Source organism: Emys orbicularis, chromosome 10, assembly GCF_028017835.1.
Source record: "Emys orbicularis isolate rEmyOrb1 chromosome 10, rEmyOrb1.hap1, whole genome shotgun sequence".
In the NCBI taxonomy this organism is placed as follows: domain Eukaryota; kingdom Metazoa; phylum Chordata; order Testudines; family Emydidae; genus Emys; species Emys orbicularis.
The window spans coordinates 36166697-36185487 of NC_088692.1; the positions used below are offsets into that span (position 1 = coordinate 36166697).

The 18791-nt window shown below is 53.1% G+C and overlaps 1 protein-coding gene across 2 annotated transcripts in view; it reads right to left on the reverse strand.

Moving 5' to 3' along the window:
• Positions 1-6771: 6771 nt before the first annotated feature.
• The window catches only part of CLUAP1 (clusterin associated protein 1), a 191009-nt gene continuing 178989 nt past the window's right edge, over positions 6772-18791 (reverse strand). Inside the window, exons 11-13 of one of the 2 annotated variants that reach the window (XM_065412433.1) lie at positions 12756-12811; positions 7538-7594; positions 6772-6924 (exon numbers count right to left, since the gene is read on the reverse strand). In XM_065412433.1, the coding sequence (XP_065268505.1) occupies positions 6772-6924; positions 7538-7594; positions 12756-12811 (266 nt within the window). The remainder of the gene's footprint in view (positions 6925-7537; positions 7595-12755; positions 12812-18791) is intronic. The other variant, XM_065412434.1, reaches the window with a different exon arrangement.

Consider the following 18791-nt stretch of genomic DNA (forward strand, 5'->3'; position numbering starts at 1 on the left):
GGACTGACTGTAGGTTTCATCCTCTCTAGTGAGTCGGCCGCTGCATCCCGCCTTGCTAGGAGCAGGGCACAGGGTGTGCTACGAGGTGGAGCCAGCCACTGCATCAGTGCAAAGGCTCCACAGCTGTAAGGGGCAGGGTGTGTGGGAGCCCTGGGGCAGCGCTGAGGTGCGGGGCAACACTCCAGCCATGCCAGAACCTGGCCTGGAGCTATCACACGCTGGCTGCTGCTGCTGTTGGCTCTTTGAGCCCACATCATTTAACCCACTCGGACCAGTAGCAGTCTGGCCTTTTGTGTGCTGGGGGCCCCTGCTCATGCAGCCTCACCAGCTCCAGGCGAGGTGTGGAGGGATTAAAAAATGTAGAGGTAAATTAGCAACTGGGGCTAATACTGCCCTGCCCAAGGCCTTGAACATGGGTGGATCCACATTTCTGTCCCTGTCCCCACCCAGGTCAGAGGTCAGCTCCTCTTGGAGGCATGCCAGTGACTGGCCCAACCGAGCAGCCAGTTGGAAAGAAAAGCTGATAGTAGAAATGGGCTGAAAAGCAGCAGAGAAATGCTGGGTCTAGCAATAACTGTGCCCAGGCAAATCCTGAGGGGAGCAGCCCAAGCTTGCCATGGGGTTCGTTTCTAAAAGCTTACAGCCAGGTTCCCTTCAGGGAGTGTCCGGGGTAACGATGCAGCTAAGCCCAGCATGGTGCCATCTTATGAAAAGGTCCATGGACTCGCCAAACCTCCCTAGCTACCCCTCCCTCCCGCCAACTAATGGAACATGCAGAACCTGCTAAGACAAGGCTACTGGCTGGGGCTTCTAGCCAGAGGCCCGGAGCCTCAAAGGTATTTAGGCCCCTCACCCCTTTGAGGGTCTGGGCCAGAGAGCCTGAGCCTCCCTCCACAGACAGATGGCGCTCGATGCAGTTTGGCAGCTGGGAACTAAGAGCTGTAGGGCTGGGTCACCCAGCCCTGGAATTTCCCAATAAAACAAACTGGAGCGGGACACTTTTTCCCCCTGAGAATACCCTGTCTCAGCTTCACCAGCTGGGGGAACCTTCTTCCAAAAGGGCAGGGCAGGACAGCAAGGCTCTCCGCAAATCATTGGCTGTTTGTCATGTTGGCCCCAGGATGATATACTCCTGGGGGAATTCTGCGCCACTGCACAGCAGGGCCGGCTCTGGCTTTTTTGCTGCCCCAAGCCAAAAAAAAAAAAATCGGGGCGGGCAGAACGGCAAAGCAAAAAAAAAAAAAACCTGCGGTGCGGCCGGAGCGGCAAAGCAGGAAAAAAAAAAAAGAAAACCTGCGGGGCAGCCGGAGCCAGGGTGCAGGGGGACTCTCTGTGCTGCAGACGTGCCCCAGCTAGCGGGGAGGGGGAGGGAGTGCGGTGGGGGGGGCGGCCAGGGAGGGGGAGGGAGCGGGGTGGGGGAGAGAAGGGGGGCGGCCAGGGCTTCAGCGGGGCGGCGGGCAGGGAAGGACGCGGGCTGCCTGTTGGGCTTGCTACAGACCTGGCACTGGCTGGGGCAGACGGAGCGCGCAGCCCGCTCCCAGCAGGGCGCTCCCCTCCTCCGTGCCACCGCCCCCTACAGGGCGGCCGGATTGGCAAACAAAACAAAAAAAAGCGGCCGTGCCGCCCTAGGATTGGGTGGAATGCCGCCCCATAGAATCTGCCGCCGCAAGCACGAGCTTGCTCAGCTGGTGCCTGGAGCCGGCCCTGGTGCACAGGCACAGAACATATGTCCCTCACAGATTTCTTTGCTTCCCTGCAGAAAAATGACTTTCTGATGGGGAAGCAAAGCCACAAGAGCGACGCTCCCCAAGCAGTATGTTTCGGGTGCCCAGGGCAGCCAGCAGAGAGGTAAATCACTGTGGGAGAGGGGGTGGCACTGAGGAAGACCCGTCTGGTTGCTCCTACCCTGCGCTGGGCTCTGCTGCTAGTCCCGGCTGGGTGGGGAGGAGGGGTCTTCCTCCTACCCTGCACAGCATCCGGGGTCGTGTCAGACTCACCCCCAGATTTCTCCCCTGGCTGTAGGAAGCTCTGCAAACTCCCCGCCCCCATGTGCTTCCTGCACCCATCACTCCTCAGCTGAAGGGTGAGGGATCCCTGTACAGTGAGCTGCTCCGCCATCTGCCCAACCCCTGTGCATCCAGACCCCCCTCATATCCAAACCCTCCCGCTGAGCCTCATCCAGCCCCGCACCCAGAACCCCACCGACAAGCCCCCCCTCCCCCTGCACCTTGACCACCTTGACGACCCCCCCCCCAAGCCCCCAACCAGCTGCACCTGGATCCCCACCCAACTGAGCCCTATTCTCCCAGTATCTGGACACCCAGACCCCCTTAGCCCTGCTGAGCCCCAACCATCTTCACCTAGACTCACCCCCTCCCACGCAGAGTCCCATTACTGTTGCACCCAGAACCCCCCAACAAGCCCCTGTGCATCTGGATCCCCCACTGAACCACCCCCACCCAGAATCCTTTCAACCCATACCTGGATCCCTCCATTAAGCCCTTCCACATTTGGACGCTGCCTTCCTGCCCACACCTTGTGCACCTGGCACGGAGGGGCAGGGCCCTGGGGTGTTTCTGGGGCAGGCTCGGTTCTTGCACTGTGTCAGGGTTGGGTGCAGCCTCACCACTGAGTCCGTTTCCTGGGGGGGGGGGGGAGTTACGACTGCAGAGTGAGCTCCCATCTCTGTGCAGCCAGTGGCCTGTGCTCCCCAGTGCTATGCTGCAGCGTCCCCATTTATTTGACAAATAAAATTTGCAGAATTTCAAAATGTGTGCAGAAGTTTTAATTTTTTGATGCAGCATTTTTAATTTTTTGGAACAGAATGCCCTCAGGTGTATGTGATATTAGCGTGACAAGGTGGGTGGGGTAATAGCTTGTATTTGGCCCAACTTCAGTAGGTGAGAGAGCCAAGCTTTTGAGCATACACAGAGCTCTGCTTCAGGTCACAGGAGTGGCTCTTACCTCACTCACCTGGTCTCACTAAATGAGCTGTGCTGGTGTTTTTGGCTGCCGCGTGCAGCACTGGGGCCTGGGCCAGTCAGTCCACGCTGAGTGGCACTCTGTTCAGGGCCCCTGGCTCTCTGCATGAGCATGAGCCAAAGCTAGGAATGAACATGGCGCTGAAAATGCCTCATTTAGAGCAGTAGGCCACTGTGAATTCAGTTCCACTGGTGTAAACACAGCATCAGTGCAGTCAGCTAGGCTTTATATAGGTGTCCGTGCTAAGCTGAGCTCAGAGGCTGGCCTGCGGTGTTCCCAGGGGCTATACAACAGTTCATTTTCCCGTGAGCCCCTTGCTGGGTGAGCTGCATACAACGAGGTAGGGAGCCCCAGTGAGCCGCTGGCCCAGCTGGTCACCACTACACAGCCTTTGTCAATCCCACAGCGCGGGAGGGCGGGGGGAAGGCAGTCTGGGCCATCATAGGTTTTCCCATACTTAAAATAGGAACTAGACATTGTTATTGTGTGGTGCTTGCTGGTGAAAGGCACATCTTACTGGGGACGCTGTAGCGCCAGCCCGCTCCTGGAGACACCACCTGACCTCAGCCCTCCAGGTCCCCTGCTGTTGAAGAGCTGGACACACCTACTCTGACTACATTGGCCTGTGTCATGCATGACTGGTGGTTAACAATAGCACAGGCCTCGGCCGCACTCACTTCCACTTACTGAGCAGCAAATGCAGAGGCGAGGTTGTTGGTTTTTTTAATCGCTGCTCAGACCTACCACAAACAAGCCCGTAGCCCGTCTCCTCCAGCCTTTTGAGCAGAGTTCAGCAGTGAAGGCCTGTACAGTTGATCAGTGGTCCCAGCAGTGCGCTCAGCGAACCCCTTGTTCACGGAACAAGGGAATGAAATGTGTTTAGCTAAACAGGCAGCTTTCCATGCAAATGATACACTGGGGGGAATTTACTCATTATCCACCAAAAGGGTATTTCAAGTAGAAGGGGATTGGCTAAGCAAATGTCTGCTGTAATGGCTTCCCTGTCATGCCTGTCTCTCCCCAGGGGCAGCAGATGTGCTACCAACCTCATCTACTGGGGGGGGGTGAGGTGGGGTGTGGGGAAGGTGTGGGGGTGGGGTGGGAGTGGCTTTAGCCGCATGTGCTCAGCCCCTATGCCCTAATCTATGGGGGTCTTGCACTCAGAGGTCAGCAGGATACTAGGGCCACCTGCCACAATGGGACCTGTTCCTTGGCAGCAGTTTGGCATGAACGGGCCTGACTCCTCACTGAGCTGCAGTTTGTGCCATAATTGACACCTGGCTGAAGTGGCTGTCCACGTCAGGAATCCGCACAGCGGTAGGAGCATTTCAAACCCACGCTGCATTCCCTTTGCACATGTGTAAATGGCTTCACAAAGGGCAGGCTGTGGCGAATCGAGCCCCATGAGCTGTGAATTCCCAGCGCCATGACACTAAGGGGTGAGCGGAGTCAGTGATTTCTGCAACAACTTTTTTTTAAAAAAGCGTTTCTGTGGCAAAGCCACTGAGTGCTCTTAATGGTGTTTCTGGAGCCTTCAAGGGGTGTCTTGTCCAGGCTGGATGCAGGACGTAAGCCTACGAACGTCAGCCTTGTTGTTTGGCTGAAGCTGTGTATGGACAGTGCTAGTTGGCAGTACTGTGCTCTGTGTTACTACATAGACTATGTTTGATGCTGTTCGATGCAGTTACAAGGGAGACAATAACACATGGGATATGTTACTAACAGCACCCCAGCACAGGGGCCAGGCTTGGTTTTATGAGCAGCAACTCTCAGTCTGGGGTACGACATCAGTTTGATAGGTGGGGGGGGTGGAAGCAATGGCCTCTGCCTCTCTCAGTGCACAGCAGATTCCAGGCAGAATATGTAACTAGAGTGTTGGAAGTGGAGGTAGAGCGCAGGTCCCCTGCTAACTGTTGGAATGGCGCTGGGATTCCATGATGGATTGTGTAGTGTAGGCCTACCTGACAGTTCACAGCTAGCTAGCACCCGTGGAATCACACAGCAGCAAGGCAGGGGCTCGCTGGTCCCTTTGAAGCAAGTGGCAAAACTCCTTTAACTTACTGGGTGTACAATAAGGCAAACAGCTCTCCTAGCAATCCGTTACGGTGAGTCTTTAAAGTCTAGGTGAGTCGCAATATTATCGGTGTTGATTTGTGTTACCGTAACACCTAGGAGCTCTCGTCATCGACCAAGACCCCATTGTACTAGGTGCTGTACAAACACTGAAAAAAAAGATGGTTCCTTGTGCACCAACATAAAGTTAGACTTCAACCTCCTTGCTCTATTGACTGGCACCACACTGGTGTGAAAGGAATGGCTGGGGTGGGCGGCATGAAGAAATTCACCTTGAACTATTTAATGTTCCTTCCTTCCTGCAGTACTAATAATGAAGATGGATAGACGCACGTCTGTAACGCAGATGTAGGGAAAACAAGGGCAGATTTCCAGATGTAGAACATGCCAGGCTAGCAGGGTGCCAGCAATATAGGAACAAAACTGGGCCACTCAACTGTCCCGATGAACAAGCGCCAAGGTGAAGTGCTCTAATCAAGCAGTAATGTCTGTTCCCAGGACGCTATGCCATTCTACAGCAGAGCTGACAAGCAAGTGAGGCAGACATAACTGACACATGAAGTGAATGCACTCGAGCTTTCTCTAACCTACATGGTTTCTCAACAAGAATTGCGCCAGCCTAACCTACTAAAACTTCTCAATAAAAAAAGTCACATGAATCAATGCAGAAAATACATTTATTTCTGAAACACGGGGATCTATATAAACAAAACAGCTTGTATAGCATGCAGGAGGACAGCAGAATTTGATAGTACAATAGACTTCTGTGACTTTTTAGGCTTGTTTATGGAAGAGAATCTCTACCCAGTTGTCATATCGAGAGGTATCATGCAAAAGACATCCAAAGAAGTAAGGTCCTGTAAGGCACGCATTGCAATGAAGGCAAACCCATGGCAGCTAGACAAACTTTGGACCTATTTGACTGCACTCACTGCAAGAGACTATGGCCTGATCTACATACAGGCTCAGGACTTTAACTAAAGGGTTGATGCTTATGCTGATTTAGTTCAACTGCTGCAAAGCCCTGTGATGGTGGTTCAAGAGTGGGTTATTGCAGTTTCGCTTAACCCTCTTCCTGACAGATTTAAGATAAATTACTGATATAAAATGGGTTTATGCCAATATAACAGCATCCACACAGTGTTCTGCAATGGCTTACCCCTAATAGTTTAATATCACACCTTTAGTTAAACTGGTGAAACCTCTGTGTGGGAACAAGCCCTTAATTTGGTAAGGAATCAGTTTTGGCTAAATCAATATAAAGCAGGTTTAAATCAATTCAAATGTACCCACACAAGGGTTTTGCGTCAGTTGTAACCAGTACTAGTTACACTGGTACAGGTTTGTGTGTAGACAAGGCCTAACCCACCATCTGGTAGTGGTTTTGAAACCTTTGGCATCATGGAGTGTGGAACTCTAGTTCTAATGCTCAGATACAATCCCACTTCCCAACAGGTTAAGTAAACAAGTATTTAATATCACGTCACTTTTAATTATCATCAGAATGAGTCAAATTTTGGGAAAGACGAGCAGGGAAGGAGATTGGCAATTAAAGTTTAACTGTCACTGTGAACATAGCTTTATTATTTACCGACTCCGAATTTCATTCCTTTATAAAATACCTGCAGGCACAGCAGCGTGTGTTACATTCCCAACCCTTTCGCTGTCAGAAGTTTTCATCTTGAGATGTTGAGTGGTTCCACCTCGGAAGGAGAGTCAGAAGTCATTATCACTCTCTTCCAGTGGCTCTGGCTTCCTGGCCCGGCGATTGGCCTTGCTGGGAGAGATTTCCATGCTGTCATCTTCAAGGTCATCCTCATCATCGTCTTCATCATCGTCCAGGTCAATCTCACTATCCTCCGACTCCTCCTGTAAAAAAGCAGTGGGTACAGAATTCATGGCCAATCCCTTCTCAAACCAGTGCTATCCTCAATGGACAAAACGTACAAAGCCTGCAATGTCCATGGCTTCTGTGTGGCCAGAAACTTGGCACGGGGGAAACCTGCACATCACCCTGTGCTGAGAGGAACTGCAGTCACGTTCCCTGCCTGTGCTGAAATTAACCAGAACCACGTCCCTCCATCCTGAGATAATGACCCAGTTGCCAAGAAGCACACAGTGGGGCGGGGTCCAATTTTGGCTCTGGCATAAGGAGCAGCAACAGGGATTCTGTATATGGCTTCATTACTGAGCCAACAGCACAGGCTGGAGCTGCTGACTCTCAGAAATGCTCAGAAACTGGAGCCCTCACCACCAGTGGGAACTAAAGACACTACACAGCTTTCAGCAGCAATCTCACACTTTGCTAAGCAGTGGCTGCTCCACTCATGCCGCTGAAGACCTCCTTTCCAGTCTCCTAGTGGGGTGGTGACAATGGATTTCTTTACCACTGCTGAATCTGGGGGGGCAGCAGGACCATAGAGGAAACTGCTGAGTGCCCTAGGATAAGGTTGAGGAAACAAACCGCAGGAGACAAACCCACCTGTGCCTTGGTGCTGGAGGTCTTGTGTTTACCTGGTTGGGCTTGGGCTGATCCCACCTTGGAGAGCGAGAGTGGAGAGAACAATGGGAGATGGAGAAGGGAAAAACATTAAAAAGAAAAGCAACCAGAACGCAACCAAAGTGAGAGCAAGGGAAGGAGGCAGCAGCAGATGCTGCTCACAGCTGAGGGTGCTGTGTGCAATGTCTGAGCTGTTTGTTGCAAAGCGCGATGCTACAGGAAGGGATGCTGAGAACACGGACAGAACCTGGAAAGCCAACTCCAAACAGCATGCACAGGGCAATGGTGCCCAGAGACATGCTGCTCACCAGGGCTAAAGGTCTGCAGGCTGTCCTGCATGACTGTCTGCCAGGAGCCAGGCTCCCTGGAAGAGAACAGAGCTTCTCCCTGAAAGGGGGGTCCCAGACTGGTTGAGAGAGGCAGGGCGGGGACAGAGGAGAGGAGCAGGTGGGTAAGGAAAGCAGACCTGGGCTCACTTTGCTCCCCACTGCAAACGTGCTGGCCTGGGGCAGCAGGCAGCTTCTTGAAACTCACCTTCCTTCTCTGCCCCTGCAGCAGCCCCCAGCGCACCTGGTCCGAGGAGCAGCTCAGCCGGAGCTACAGGCTCAGGAAGCGGCTCACCAACTCCGAGGTCGTGTCTCTGCTCTCGCAGCACACAGCTCAGCTGCCACAGTAGGTGCCCTGCCCTGGCACAGGCCAAGGCAGCAAGCCCAGTGAAGATGATTATCATTATTATGGTAGCTGCCCTGGTGGGCTGGGTGCTGGACAGATAGAAGGGAAACCCAGGCCCTGCCCTAAAGGCAATGTGTATGGGGATTTGATAGCAGCTTTCAACTACCTGAAGGGGGGTTCCAAAGAGGATGGAACTTGGCTGTTCGCAGTGGTGGCAGATGACAGAACAAGGAGTAATGATCTCAAGTTGCAGTGGGGGAGGTCTAGGGTGGATATTAGGAAACACTATTTCACTAGGAGGGTGGTGAAACACTGGAATGGGTTACCTGGGGAGGTGGTGGAATCTCCATACTTAGAGGTTTTTAAGGTCAGGCTTGACAAAGCCCTGGCTGGGACGATTTAGTTGGGGTTGGTCCTGCTTTGAGCAGGGGGTTGGACTAGATGACCTCCTGAGGTCTCTTCCAACCCTAATCTTCTGTGATTCTATGATATACAAGCAAAGCAGGCCAGGAGGCCAGGCACACAGCTGTTGGCTTCAGTGTACAGCTCTCGCCAGTTCTGTCCCTTCGCTGTGTTCTCCCCTCAGCCTGCCCTACTCCATGGCCTGGTTCTCTCCCTTAGTGGATTTAACCCTTCCCTTCCTTGGGTTTCTTTCTCTGTATTTTGACCCATATCTGTCTGAGGGTCTGTCCCTGGTGGAGTCATGTAGTTGTGGCTGAGCCCTGGTACCTGCTGGGGTGCTGCTCCAGGAGGAGCTGAAGCAGCTGCTGCTGAGAGCTACTGGGCTGGGGCCTCTGGAGCTCCACGCCTGGGTGGCTGCTGGGACCTGACAAGTGCCAATAGGTGGAGTGTGGGGGGGAGGGGTCAACAGGCCCCACTCCTCCTGACCTCCCCCCTGTTCTGTTTGGAGTGGCTACAAACAGAAAGATGAGAGAAGGACAAAAGGGAGTGGACAGGAGAGAGCAAGAATGAGAAAGCAGCTGTGCAGGGCCTGGCCTGAGGGGCTAGGCAGCATCCCTGTCCTGGCTCAGGCCAAGAGTCCATGGAGGAAGCCCATAGCCTGGCTCTGGCCAGCACAGGCTGGTGCAGAGGAAGGTGAACAAAGACAAAATGCACCTTCCAGTCTGGAGGGGGACCCCTCCCTGCTCGTTGGGAGGATTTGAGAGTCTTGAACCCAGGTCTGAGGCTGGGCAGTGATTCCACCAGCCAGCTTTGGCAGAGCCACGGCCAATGCACCATAAGCCCTGGGAAACCCATCACGCGGAAAGTGCTGCTCACAGCAGAGATGCCTGGCAGCTCCTCCCATGGCCTCTGATTGGTCCAGACATTCCATTTAAGCCTGGAGGCAGTACTAGGAATTAACAAGGCAGATCCCCGCTCTGCCTCGTTCCCGGCTCCTGCCTCTGTTCCTGGTTATTGAGTCTGGCTTGACACGAGGCATTGGCCCCCAGCTATTGACTCAGGCTACACTCCTCAGGCCTGATGCCTAGGGCTCTAAGCATTGGATCTGATGCCCATGCCCCAGTCCCTGACAGTCGTGCGGTGATCAGCACCCTTCCCCCCGCTGAAGGGGTCTGGGCCCCACGGGGTGCCTGGAGGAACACTTGCTCCTGTGGGCAATGGGCTAGGAGGGGTTTTGCAAGCTCTATAGGCGAAGGAAGACTTGTCTTAGGGCTGAAGCACTGGTTTGGGACTCAGCAGACCCAGGTTCTACTCCCAACTCTGGCACTGCCCTTCTCTGTGCCCCAGTACCCCTCTTCCTGTAAAATGGGGCTGCTATGTCTCTCCCTCCCGGGGGGCTGTGAGGATAGATCATTGCTGACCTGGACGGTGTCCTCAGACATTACAATGATGGGGCAGGGAGCGCCTAGACAGGCAGAAAGCTTTCCCAAGCAGCTACAGCCCCAGATACTAACTGAGAAGCAGCCCAAGGAGTCCTAGCCCCCAGAATGCTGAGTGAGAGGGCTCTCTCTTTAGATGGCTCCTGCGTTCTCCCTGTTGTAGCAACAGACCCCCACCAAAGCTCACGCAGCTCTCAAGAGCTGCCTTACAAGGGCTGTAAGTCAGGTGAGGTATCCAGCTCACTCATCCATGCCCTGCACCTGGAGATAACTACACTTCCTTCCCTGGATACTGCTGACACTGGAGGGAGTTTGTACTCCTCAGAGAGCCAGATGGGGATTGGCTGGAGACCAGGTATTCAGGGAACTTGTCACCTGCCAGCCTCTTGCACAGGAGTGTGGGTGTCTCCATCCCAAACACTAAGAGAACGAGTCATTTCCCAGGAGGCAGCAAAATGAACTTAAACAAACCAATTCAAGCCAGAAGTGAATTGCTGAGCAAGGCCTGGTGAATTCCTGCCCAGACAGAATGTGAGGGTGATGGCTAGGGGTCACTCTCTCCTTCACTCCACTGGGCCCTGAGCAGAAAGAACACTGGGAGCTGGCCTATCGAGCTAGGGCCTCAGATCCCCTCATCCTCACAGTATCTGAGCATCCCCAAAGCTATCAAACACACCTCGAACAGGAACAACCCTTCTCCTCTGCTGGCAGGAGAGACCGCTTGTATAGCTCAGTTTCGTTGGGGTGTGTTGGGGGCAGGGGACAGACCTTCTGTGGGGAAGCCACGACAGAGATGGGTTTTGCATTCAGCTGTGAATGTTGGGAGGTCCCCAGTCATTCCTGTCTCTTGTGGCCGTGAGTTCCACAGTGTTGGTCCCACCCCATTTTAAATTCTGTCTCCCACACGCCTGTGCCTGAGATCCTGGTTGTGGAGGGAGAGGTGTCTCTTAGGTAGACAGGGCCAATCCCATGGGGGGGGGCTTTGAATGGCAGGACCGAGACCTTGAACCAGACTGTTCAATGGAGAACCAGTGTGGAGTGCCTGGGTATTATGCTTACTAGAGCTGTGCTGCTAAGCAGGAAGGCTACTGCATTTCGTGCTAGTTAGAGCTTTGTCAGGGCATGTGGCTTCATTCCTGGGGATACTGGGATGCAGTAAGCAAGCCTAGAGGTCACAAATGAATGGATCACAGGGGCAAGTCTGTGGGTCCCATGAGATTCAATCCAACTGCTCCAAGTCCCGAACTCTGAAGCTCCCACTGTTAATCTTTGCCAGGCTGATAATTCACCATTAGTTCCTGCTCTTTGCGCTCTCTCTCTCTCGTAGGCCCTTTCTGATTCATGACAGCTCCTTCCTCTCACACTTGGCAGCCTCTAGGGAGGGGCTTTGTCAACAGCCTTTGGAAAGTCCAAATACTTTATAGCAAAGAATCACCTCTGACACCCTAATGCCGGCTTCAGTCTGAGCGAGTCCGAGCAGCGCTGAGAGGGAGATCTACGAATGGCAGAGCACGCAGAGCCCCACAGAGCTCTGCTTCCTGCCACTAGCAGCCTGGTCCCTCTCCCTTGGACTAGCAGCACTGCACAGAGCCCATCCTGCCGGTCACTGACAGAATGACAGCAGAGGGCAGGGCCCCAGCTGACAGGACAGGCCGGGGGAGGACACCAGCTAAGTAGACCCTAGAGGGATGAGTGGAGCAACTAGAGTGTCTGCCTGCTCCCTGATGGGTCTTAGGTGGGGGTGCTTTGATCCCTAGCATGGCCTGTCTAGCCTCTAGTCACCAGGGTCAGCCTTCACTGTCCCATCTCTGGCCCCATCTCCCCTCCAACAGCAGGGGGCAGAAGGCAGAAGCAGCTCCCCACCCAATCTCCCGGCTGGGCAGCAGGAACGGGAGAAGGAAATCACCTCACAATCTCCTTCCCTCCAGTAGCCTGAGGGCAATATTGCTAGAGTCCTTCCTCCCCCTAGAACAGTGATTCTCAAACTTTTGGACTGGTGACCCCTTTCACATAGCAAGCCTCTGAGTGCGACCCCCATATAAATTAAAAACACTTTTTAATATATTTAACATTATAAATGTTGGAGGAAAAGCGGGGTTTGGGGTGGAGGCTGACAGCTCGTGACCCTCCTTGTAATAACCTCACGACCCCCTGAGGGGGCCTGACCCCCAGTTTGAGAACCCCTGCCCTAGAACAAGCCATTTTTCAGGTCTTAAAGAGCCATGGTGGGATTTTCAAAGCAGCCTAGGGATACAGAGACACAGCTTCCATTGAAATGAACGTGCCTACATCCCCTCGACTGTGCTGAAAATCCCAACCCCTCCCTCCACCCCATTGCTGCCTCAGGCTCAATGGCTGGCCAGAACAGAAGTGGGCGGGGCTAGGAGTTCTAGCACAGACAGGAGATCTGTCATTACTAACGAGGTACAGAATGGAGTTAGGGCAATGGAGAAGTAACAGAGACTAAACAAGCTAAATAAAGAAACAACATGCAGGAGAGAGAGGGTGTGGGGATGTGTAGGGTGAGGATGGGAAGGGGAATGGGGGGAGGATGCCTGTGTGATGAAGATTTGTTGGGGGAACACTGCCATCTAGTGCTGTGGGAGCAGGTCTGTCACTGCAAAGTGCCATCAGTGATGGACAATCAGAGATGCCCTGCAGCCCACACAAGATGTTTTCCTACTTACATCATCCTCTGTCTCTCCACCTTGCATCGTCCCCACGATCCGTTTGTTGGGTCTCCCTGGGCAGCAGAGAGAGAAACATGATGAGAACATGCCCGCCTCTCCACTTCGTTAACACAGAGCAACTAAGGAGCTGCTGTGTGAATAAATAACTCTTGGGGAGATAAAGCTCATGGTTTGCTCTCTAGAGGCATAATCATGCATCATCTTCAAGGCAAACTACAGCAGGGTTGGACCCCAATGCTCCTTCAGTGCCATGGGGCTCAGAAGAAGGCTTACTCCTCATCTCATTAGCTTGATTCATGGTGGTTACTCTACCCCATGCCTTATCGTTAAGGCTGCAAGTTTGTCACGGAGGTCACAGATTCCATGACTTTCCATGACCATTAAATCTGTGCCCCTGTGCCAGTCGCACAATCTCAGGCCACCGCTCCGCCCCCAGCAGTAGCGTTTGGGTGTGGGAAGAGGCAGGAGGTTGGTTCACAGGACGGGGTGAGGAGGGCTCTGGGCGGCGCTTACCTAGGGAGCTCCCTGGAAGCGGCAACATCCCCCTCGCTCAGCTCCTAGGCGGAGGCGTGGCCAGGCAGCGCTGTGCACTGCCTCCGCCTGCAGGCACCATCCCCACAGCTCCCATTGGCTGCGGTTCCCGGCCAATGGGAGCTGCAAAGCCAGCGCTCTGGGCGGAGGCAGCACACAGAGCTGCCTGGCCATGCCTCTGCCTAGGACCTGAGTGAGGGGGATGTCGCCGCTTCAGGGGAGCCCCCAGGTAAGCACCACCCAGAGCCCGCCTCACCCTGTTCCATGCCCCAACCCCCTCCCACACCCAAACTCTGCTGCTGCTGTGGGTGGGAGGGAGGCACAGAGCCAGGTAGGGAACCTGCCGGCCCCGCCACCCCCCCCACACACACACAATACCCGCGGGGGTCCTGGGCCACGCGCCACCATTCCCCCCCCCCGAAGCACCCAGGCTGCTCTCCCCCAGCACCCGCTGCACCCCCAGGCAGCCCCCCTCCCAAATTTTAATCAGGGGTATATAGTAAAAGTCATGGACAGGTCACAGGCCATGAATTTTGGTTTATTGCCTGTGACCTGTCCATGACTTTTACTAAAAATACCTGTGACTAAAACGTAGCCTTACTTATCGTTAATAAAGTACTACGCCACCACCACCACACACATATCCCTTGATGGCTTCAGACACATTTTTTCTCTTGATCTAGATTTTTACACCATAATCCTCATTGTGCTGTTACTTTATTTTAGACACTGGCGTGCTACATGGACTCTTTTAAATCTGTGCCATTTAGAAACCGGCCAGGTGAGGTGGCCATCAGCACCCAAATTGTAACTCCACATCCTGTCTTTCATTGATGTTTTCAGCTCCAATGGCCCATCCATTTGCCAAGTTCCCACCCAATGGTGGCTGAGATTAGTATTTATACAGCATCATGTGTGCATGGTGCTTTGAAGACAAAGTAATGCTCCAGTTATTTTTCATGGCCAAACACAAAGCATGTACCACATAACCACTGACGGAATGTACATGCAAAGAGCATGCTATGGCCTAAGTTACAGCAGTGACACGTGGTGTGTGCGCACACATGCGTCTGTAACATGCCTTTTCTGCAGAATCTGACTTCTCTCAGGCCTTGGCTACACTTGCAGATGTACAGCGCTGTGAGTTAAACCTGACTTCGTGCAGCTGAGTAGGGAAAGCGCTGCAGTCTGTCCACACTGACAGCTGCCCAGCGCACTGTCGTGGCCACATTTGCGGCAATTGCAGCGCTATTGGGAGCGGTGCATTATGGGCAGCTATCCCACAGAGCACCTCTTCCCATTCTGGCGCCGTGGATTGTGGGAAGGGGGCGTGGGTGCGGGGGATTCTGGGTCCTGTCCCAATGCCCCGTGATGCATCGCTTCACATCCCAGAAATCCCTTTGTTTCCGTCCACCTTTGGCGCCATCTTTCAACGGTTTCTGTGCAGCGCGATCTGTCTGCGGGAAATGGAGTCCGAACTGCTGAGGCGTATGCTGACGAGTCTCGCCAGCATGTCACGTTTGGCTGTTGAACTATTCCTTAAGATCCAAAGTGACAGTGAGAGTGAGGGTGAGGAGTCCGACGATGCTATCGAGCCGCGTAACGCGTACGACACGAAATTGCTTGTGGCATTCACAGACATGCTCAGCACCGTGGAACGCCGCTTTTGGGCTCGGGAAACAAGCACCGAGTGGTGGGATCACATCGTCATGGAAGTCTGGGATGACGAGCAGTGGCTGCAGAACTTTCGGATGAGAAAAGCCACTTTCATGGGACTCTGTGAGGAGCTCGCCCCCACCCTGCGGCGCAAGGACACGAGATTGAGAGCTGCCCTGCCAGTGGAGAAGCGGGTGGCTATTGCAATCTGGAAGCTGGCAACTCCAGACAGCTACCGGTTGGTTGCAAACCAGTTTGGAGTGGGAAAGTCGACCATTGGAATCGTGTTGATGCAAGTTTGCAAGGCCATTAATCGCATCCTACTCAGAAGAACCGTGACTCTGGGTAACGTGCAGGAAATAGTGGATGGCTTTGCACAAATGGGGTTCCCTAACTGTGGAGGGGCGATAGATGGGACACACATTCCTATTTTGGCACCACCCCACCTAGGATCCGAGTACGTTAATCGGAAGGGGTATTTCTCTATGGTTCTCCAAGCGCTTGTGGATCACCGTGGGCGTTTCACTGACATTAACACAGGCTGGCCCGGAAAGGTGCATGACGCACACATCCTTCGGAACACTTGGCTGTTCAGGAAGATGCTGGCCTGGACTTTTTTCCCAGAGCGGAAGATCACGGTAGGGGAAGTTGAAATGCCCATTGTGATCCTTGGAGATCCCGCTTACCCGTTAATGCCGTGGCTCATGAAACCCTACACAGGGAGCCTTGACAGCAGCAAGAAACGGTTCAACTACAGGCTGAGTCGGTGCTGAATGACTGTGGAGTGTGCCTTTGGCCGTTTAAAGGGCCGCTGGCGATCTCTGTATGGGAAGCTGGACTTGGCCGAAAACAGCATCCCCACGGTTATATCCGCGTGCTGTGCCCTCCATAATATTTGTGAAGGGAAGGGTAAAAGCTTCACTCAACACCTGGAGGCTGAATTTGCACAGCCAGAGAGCAGGGCTATTACAGGGGCCCAGCACGGGGCTGCAAGGATTAGGGATGCCTTGAGGGAGCAATTTGAGGCTGAAAACCAGCAGTGATATCTGGTGCCCTGCATGGGAGTGAAGTGCAGTAGTTCCAATCTTTAGGAATCAGTGTCTGCTTAGCAGACAAGCAGACTTGCAGTGCCTGTTTATTTCCTGGGATAAGGAGTCTTTTACTTTATGCAATAATAAAGAATGTTTTCAAAGCCAAAGAATCCATTTATTGAAAAGAAAAAAAAATTATTTATTGAAAAGAAACAAGGGGGTGGAGTGGGGAACAGTACAATCACAGATTCGCGTATGTCCTGTCTGGTGTGCTGTGCAGTGAGTGATGCACTTCAGGACAGCTATACTGCATGGTGATGGGGGTTGAGTGCAGAGGGTAAGGGTCGTGGTTTTCAGGGCTGGGTGGTGAAGATACTGGTGTTGGAGGCAGCGGGTGGCGTGAAGAACACAGAAGTTGGGGAAAGTGGGTTGGAGGTGACAGTGGGGCACGACGGAAAGAGTTTTGGGACAAGGGCTGTAGGGGGGGATGGCGTTTGCGGTACTGCTCCTCTTTCTGCATGGCTACCAGCTCCTGGATAGCATCTGCTTGGCGCTCCAGGATGCTTATGAGCCTATCAGTGCTTTACTGCCGGTGCGCGGTGCTTTGCCGCCGGTGCGCTGCATTTTCCTGGCGGATCCTGCTTTCTCTCCCTCCAGTCCTGTGCTTTCTCATTCTCTTTAATAGATTGCCGCATCACTTCTTGCAGCATGTCTTCTTTGCTTTTTCGCGGTCTCTTCCTGAGTCTTTGCAGTCTCTGAGCAGGCGATAAGAGGGACGGCTGAGGTCTCAAGGTTGATGCAGCTGTATAGGCAAAATGCAACATTTAACAGAGGCAGCATTGTTTATACCAGACAGAGTAATGATTCCCCCCGCACTTAAGGAGTAGAAAACACACAGGGTCTACACAATAGCATAATTTTCCCGTCCGAAACAGAGCACACATATCCCACGGGAGCCTCAAAATGGTGAGTAAGGGGGACTGATTGTTTCAGGGCTGCACTGTCCTCTGGGTTTCTGTGCCTTGGGGAGAGCCAACAGCTTCAGGGGGCACCTACACTGAACACTGTCCCAACATTTTCCACAGGAGTTCGTCCTGGACGATATCTCGCTGCTGAGGGTGACCTGGGAAGCAAGGGAGGGTCTTCTACTGCAATGCGGCTTCCGCCCTGGCCCATATGCAGCTTGCCTGTATGCAGCAATGGTCCCCCCGCCCCTCACGGCACAGTGGCGCGGACACATTAGCCTGGCTGGGACAAGGACCACGATGGCTCTCCCGATAAACCTGCGCAAGCGCATTGCACACGTTCTGGATGAGACATTCGAGGAGATTACCGAGGCCGATTACCGTGATGTGATAAACCACATCAATGCACTATTCCGCATCTAGGCATGCATGCCTAACCCTCCTCTCCCAAAGAGCCCGCACCAAAAAAATTCCTTCCCAAAAAAACCCCCCACTTACCGGGAACCTGCTCTTCTGTTTGTCCTCCACCAAGTACCGGCCGCTGCGACTGGCTACCTTCCTCCTGGCTCGAGAAGAGTTCCTGGCTGCATGGCTCCAGGGATTCTGGCTGAGGCAACAGCTTCCACCCCACCATCAACCTCAGCCTGGATCAATCTACACGGGAGGTCCACTTCCTAGACACCACAGTACAAATAAGCGATGGCCACATTAACACCACCCTATACCGAAAACCCACCGACCGCTATGCCTACCTTCATGCCTCCAGCTTCCACCCCGGACACACCACGCGATCCATCGTCTACAGCCAAGCGCTGAGGTACAACCGCATCTGCTCCAACCCCTCAGACAGAGACCAACACCTACAAGATCTTCACCAAGCATTCTCAAAACTACGATACTCACAAAAGGAAATAAAGAAACAAATCAACAGAGCCAGACATGTACCCAGAAACCTCCTGCTACAAGACAGGCCCAAAAAAGAAACCAACAGAATTCCACTGGCCATCATTTACAGTCCTCAGCTTAAACCTCTCCAACGCATCATCAGTGATCTACAACCCATCCTGGACAATGATCCCTCACTTTCACAGACCTTGGGAGGCAGGCCAGTCCTCGCCCACAGACAACCCGCCAACCTTAAGCATATTCTCACCAGCAACCATGCACCGCACCATAACAACTCTAACTCAGGAACCAACCCATGCAACAAACCTCGATGCCAACTCTGCCCACATATCTACACCAGCAACACCATCACAGGACCTAACCAGATCAGCTACAACATCACCGGCTCATTCACCTGCATGTCCACCAATGTTATATATGCCATCATGTGCCAGCAATGCCCCTCTGCTATGTACATTGGCCAAACTGGACAGTCACTACGCAAGAGGATAAATGGACACAAGTCAGATATCAGGAATGGCAATATACAAAAACCTGTGGGAGAACACTTCAACCTCCCTGGCCACACAATAGCAGATGTAAAGGTAGCCATCTTACAGCAAAAAAACTTCAGGACCAGACTCCAAAGAGAAACTGCTGAGCTCCAGTTCATTTGCAAATTTGACACCATCAGATCAGGATTAAACAAAGACTGTGAATGGCTATCCAACTACAGAAGCAGTTTCTCCTCCCTTGGTGTTCACACCTCAACTGCTAGCAGAGCACCTCACCCTCCCTGATTGAACTAACCTCGTTATCTCCATACTGATTTATACCTGCCTCTGGAAATTTCCATTACTTGCATCTGAAGAAGTGAGGTTCTTACCCACGAAAGCTTATGCTCCCAATACTTCTCTTAGTCTTAAAGGTGCCACAGGACCCTCTGTTGCTTTCTACTGAAGTGA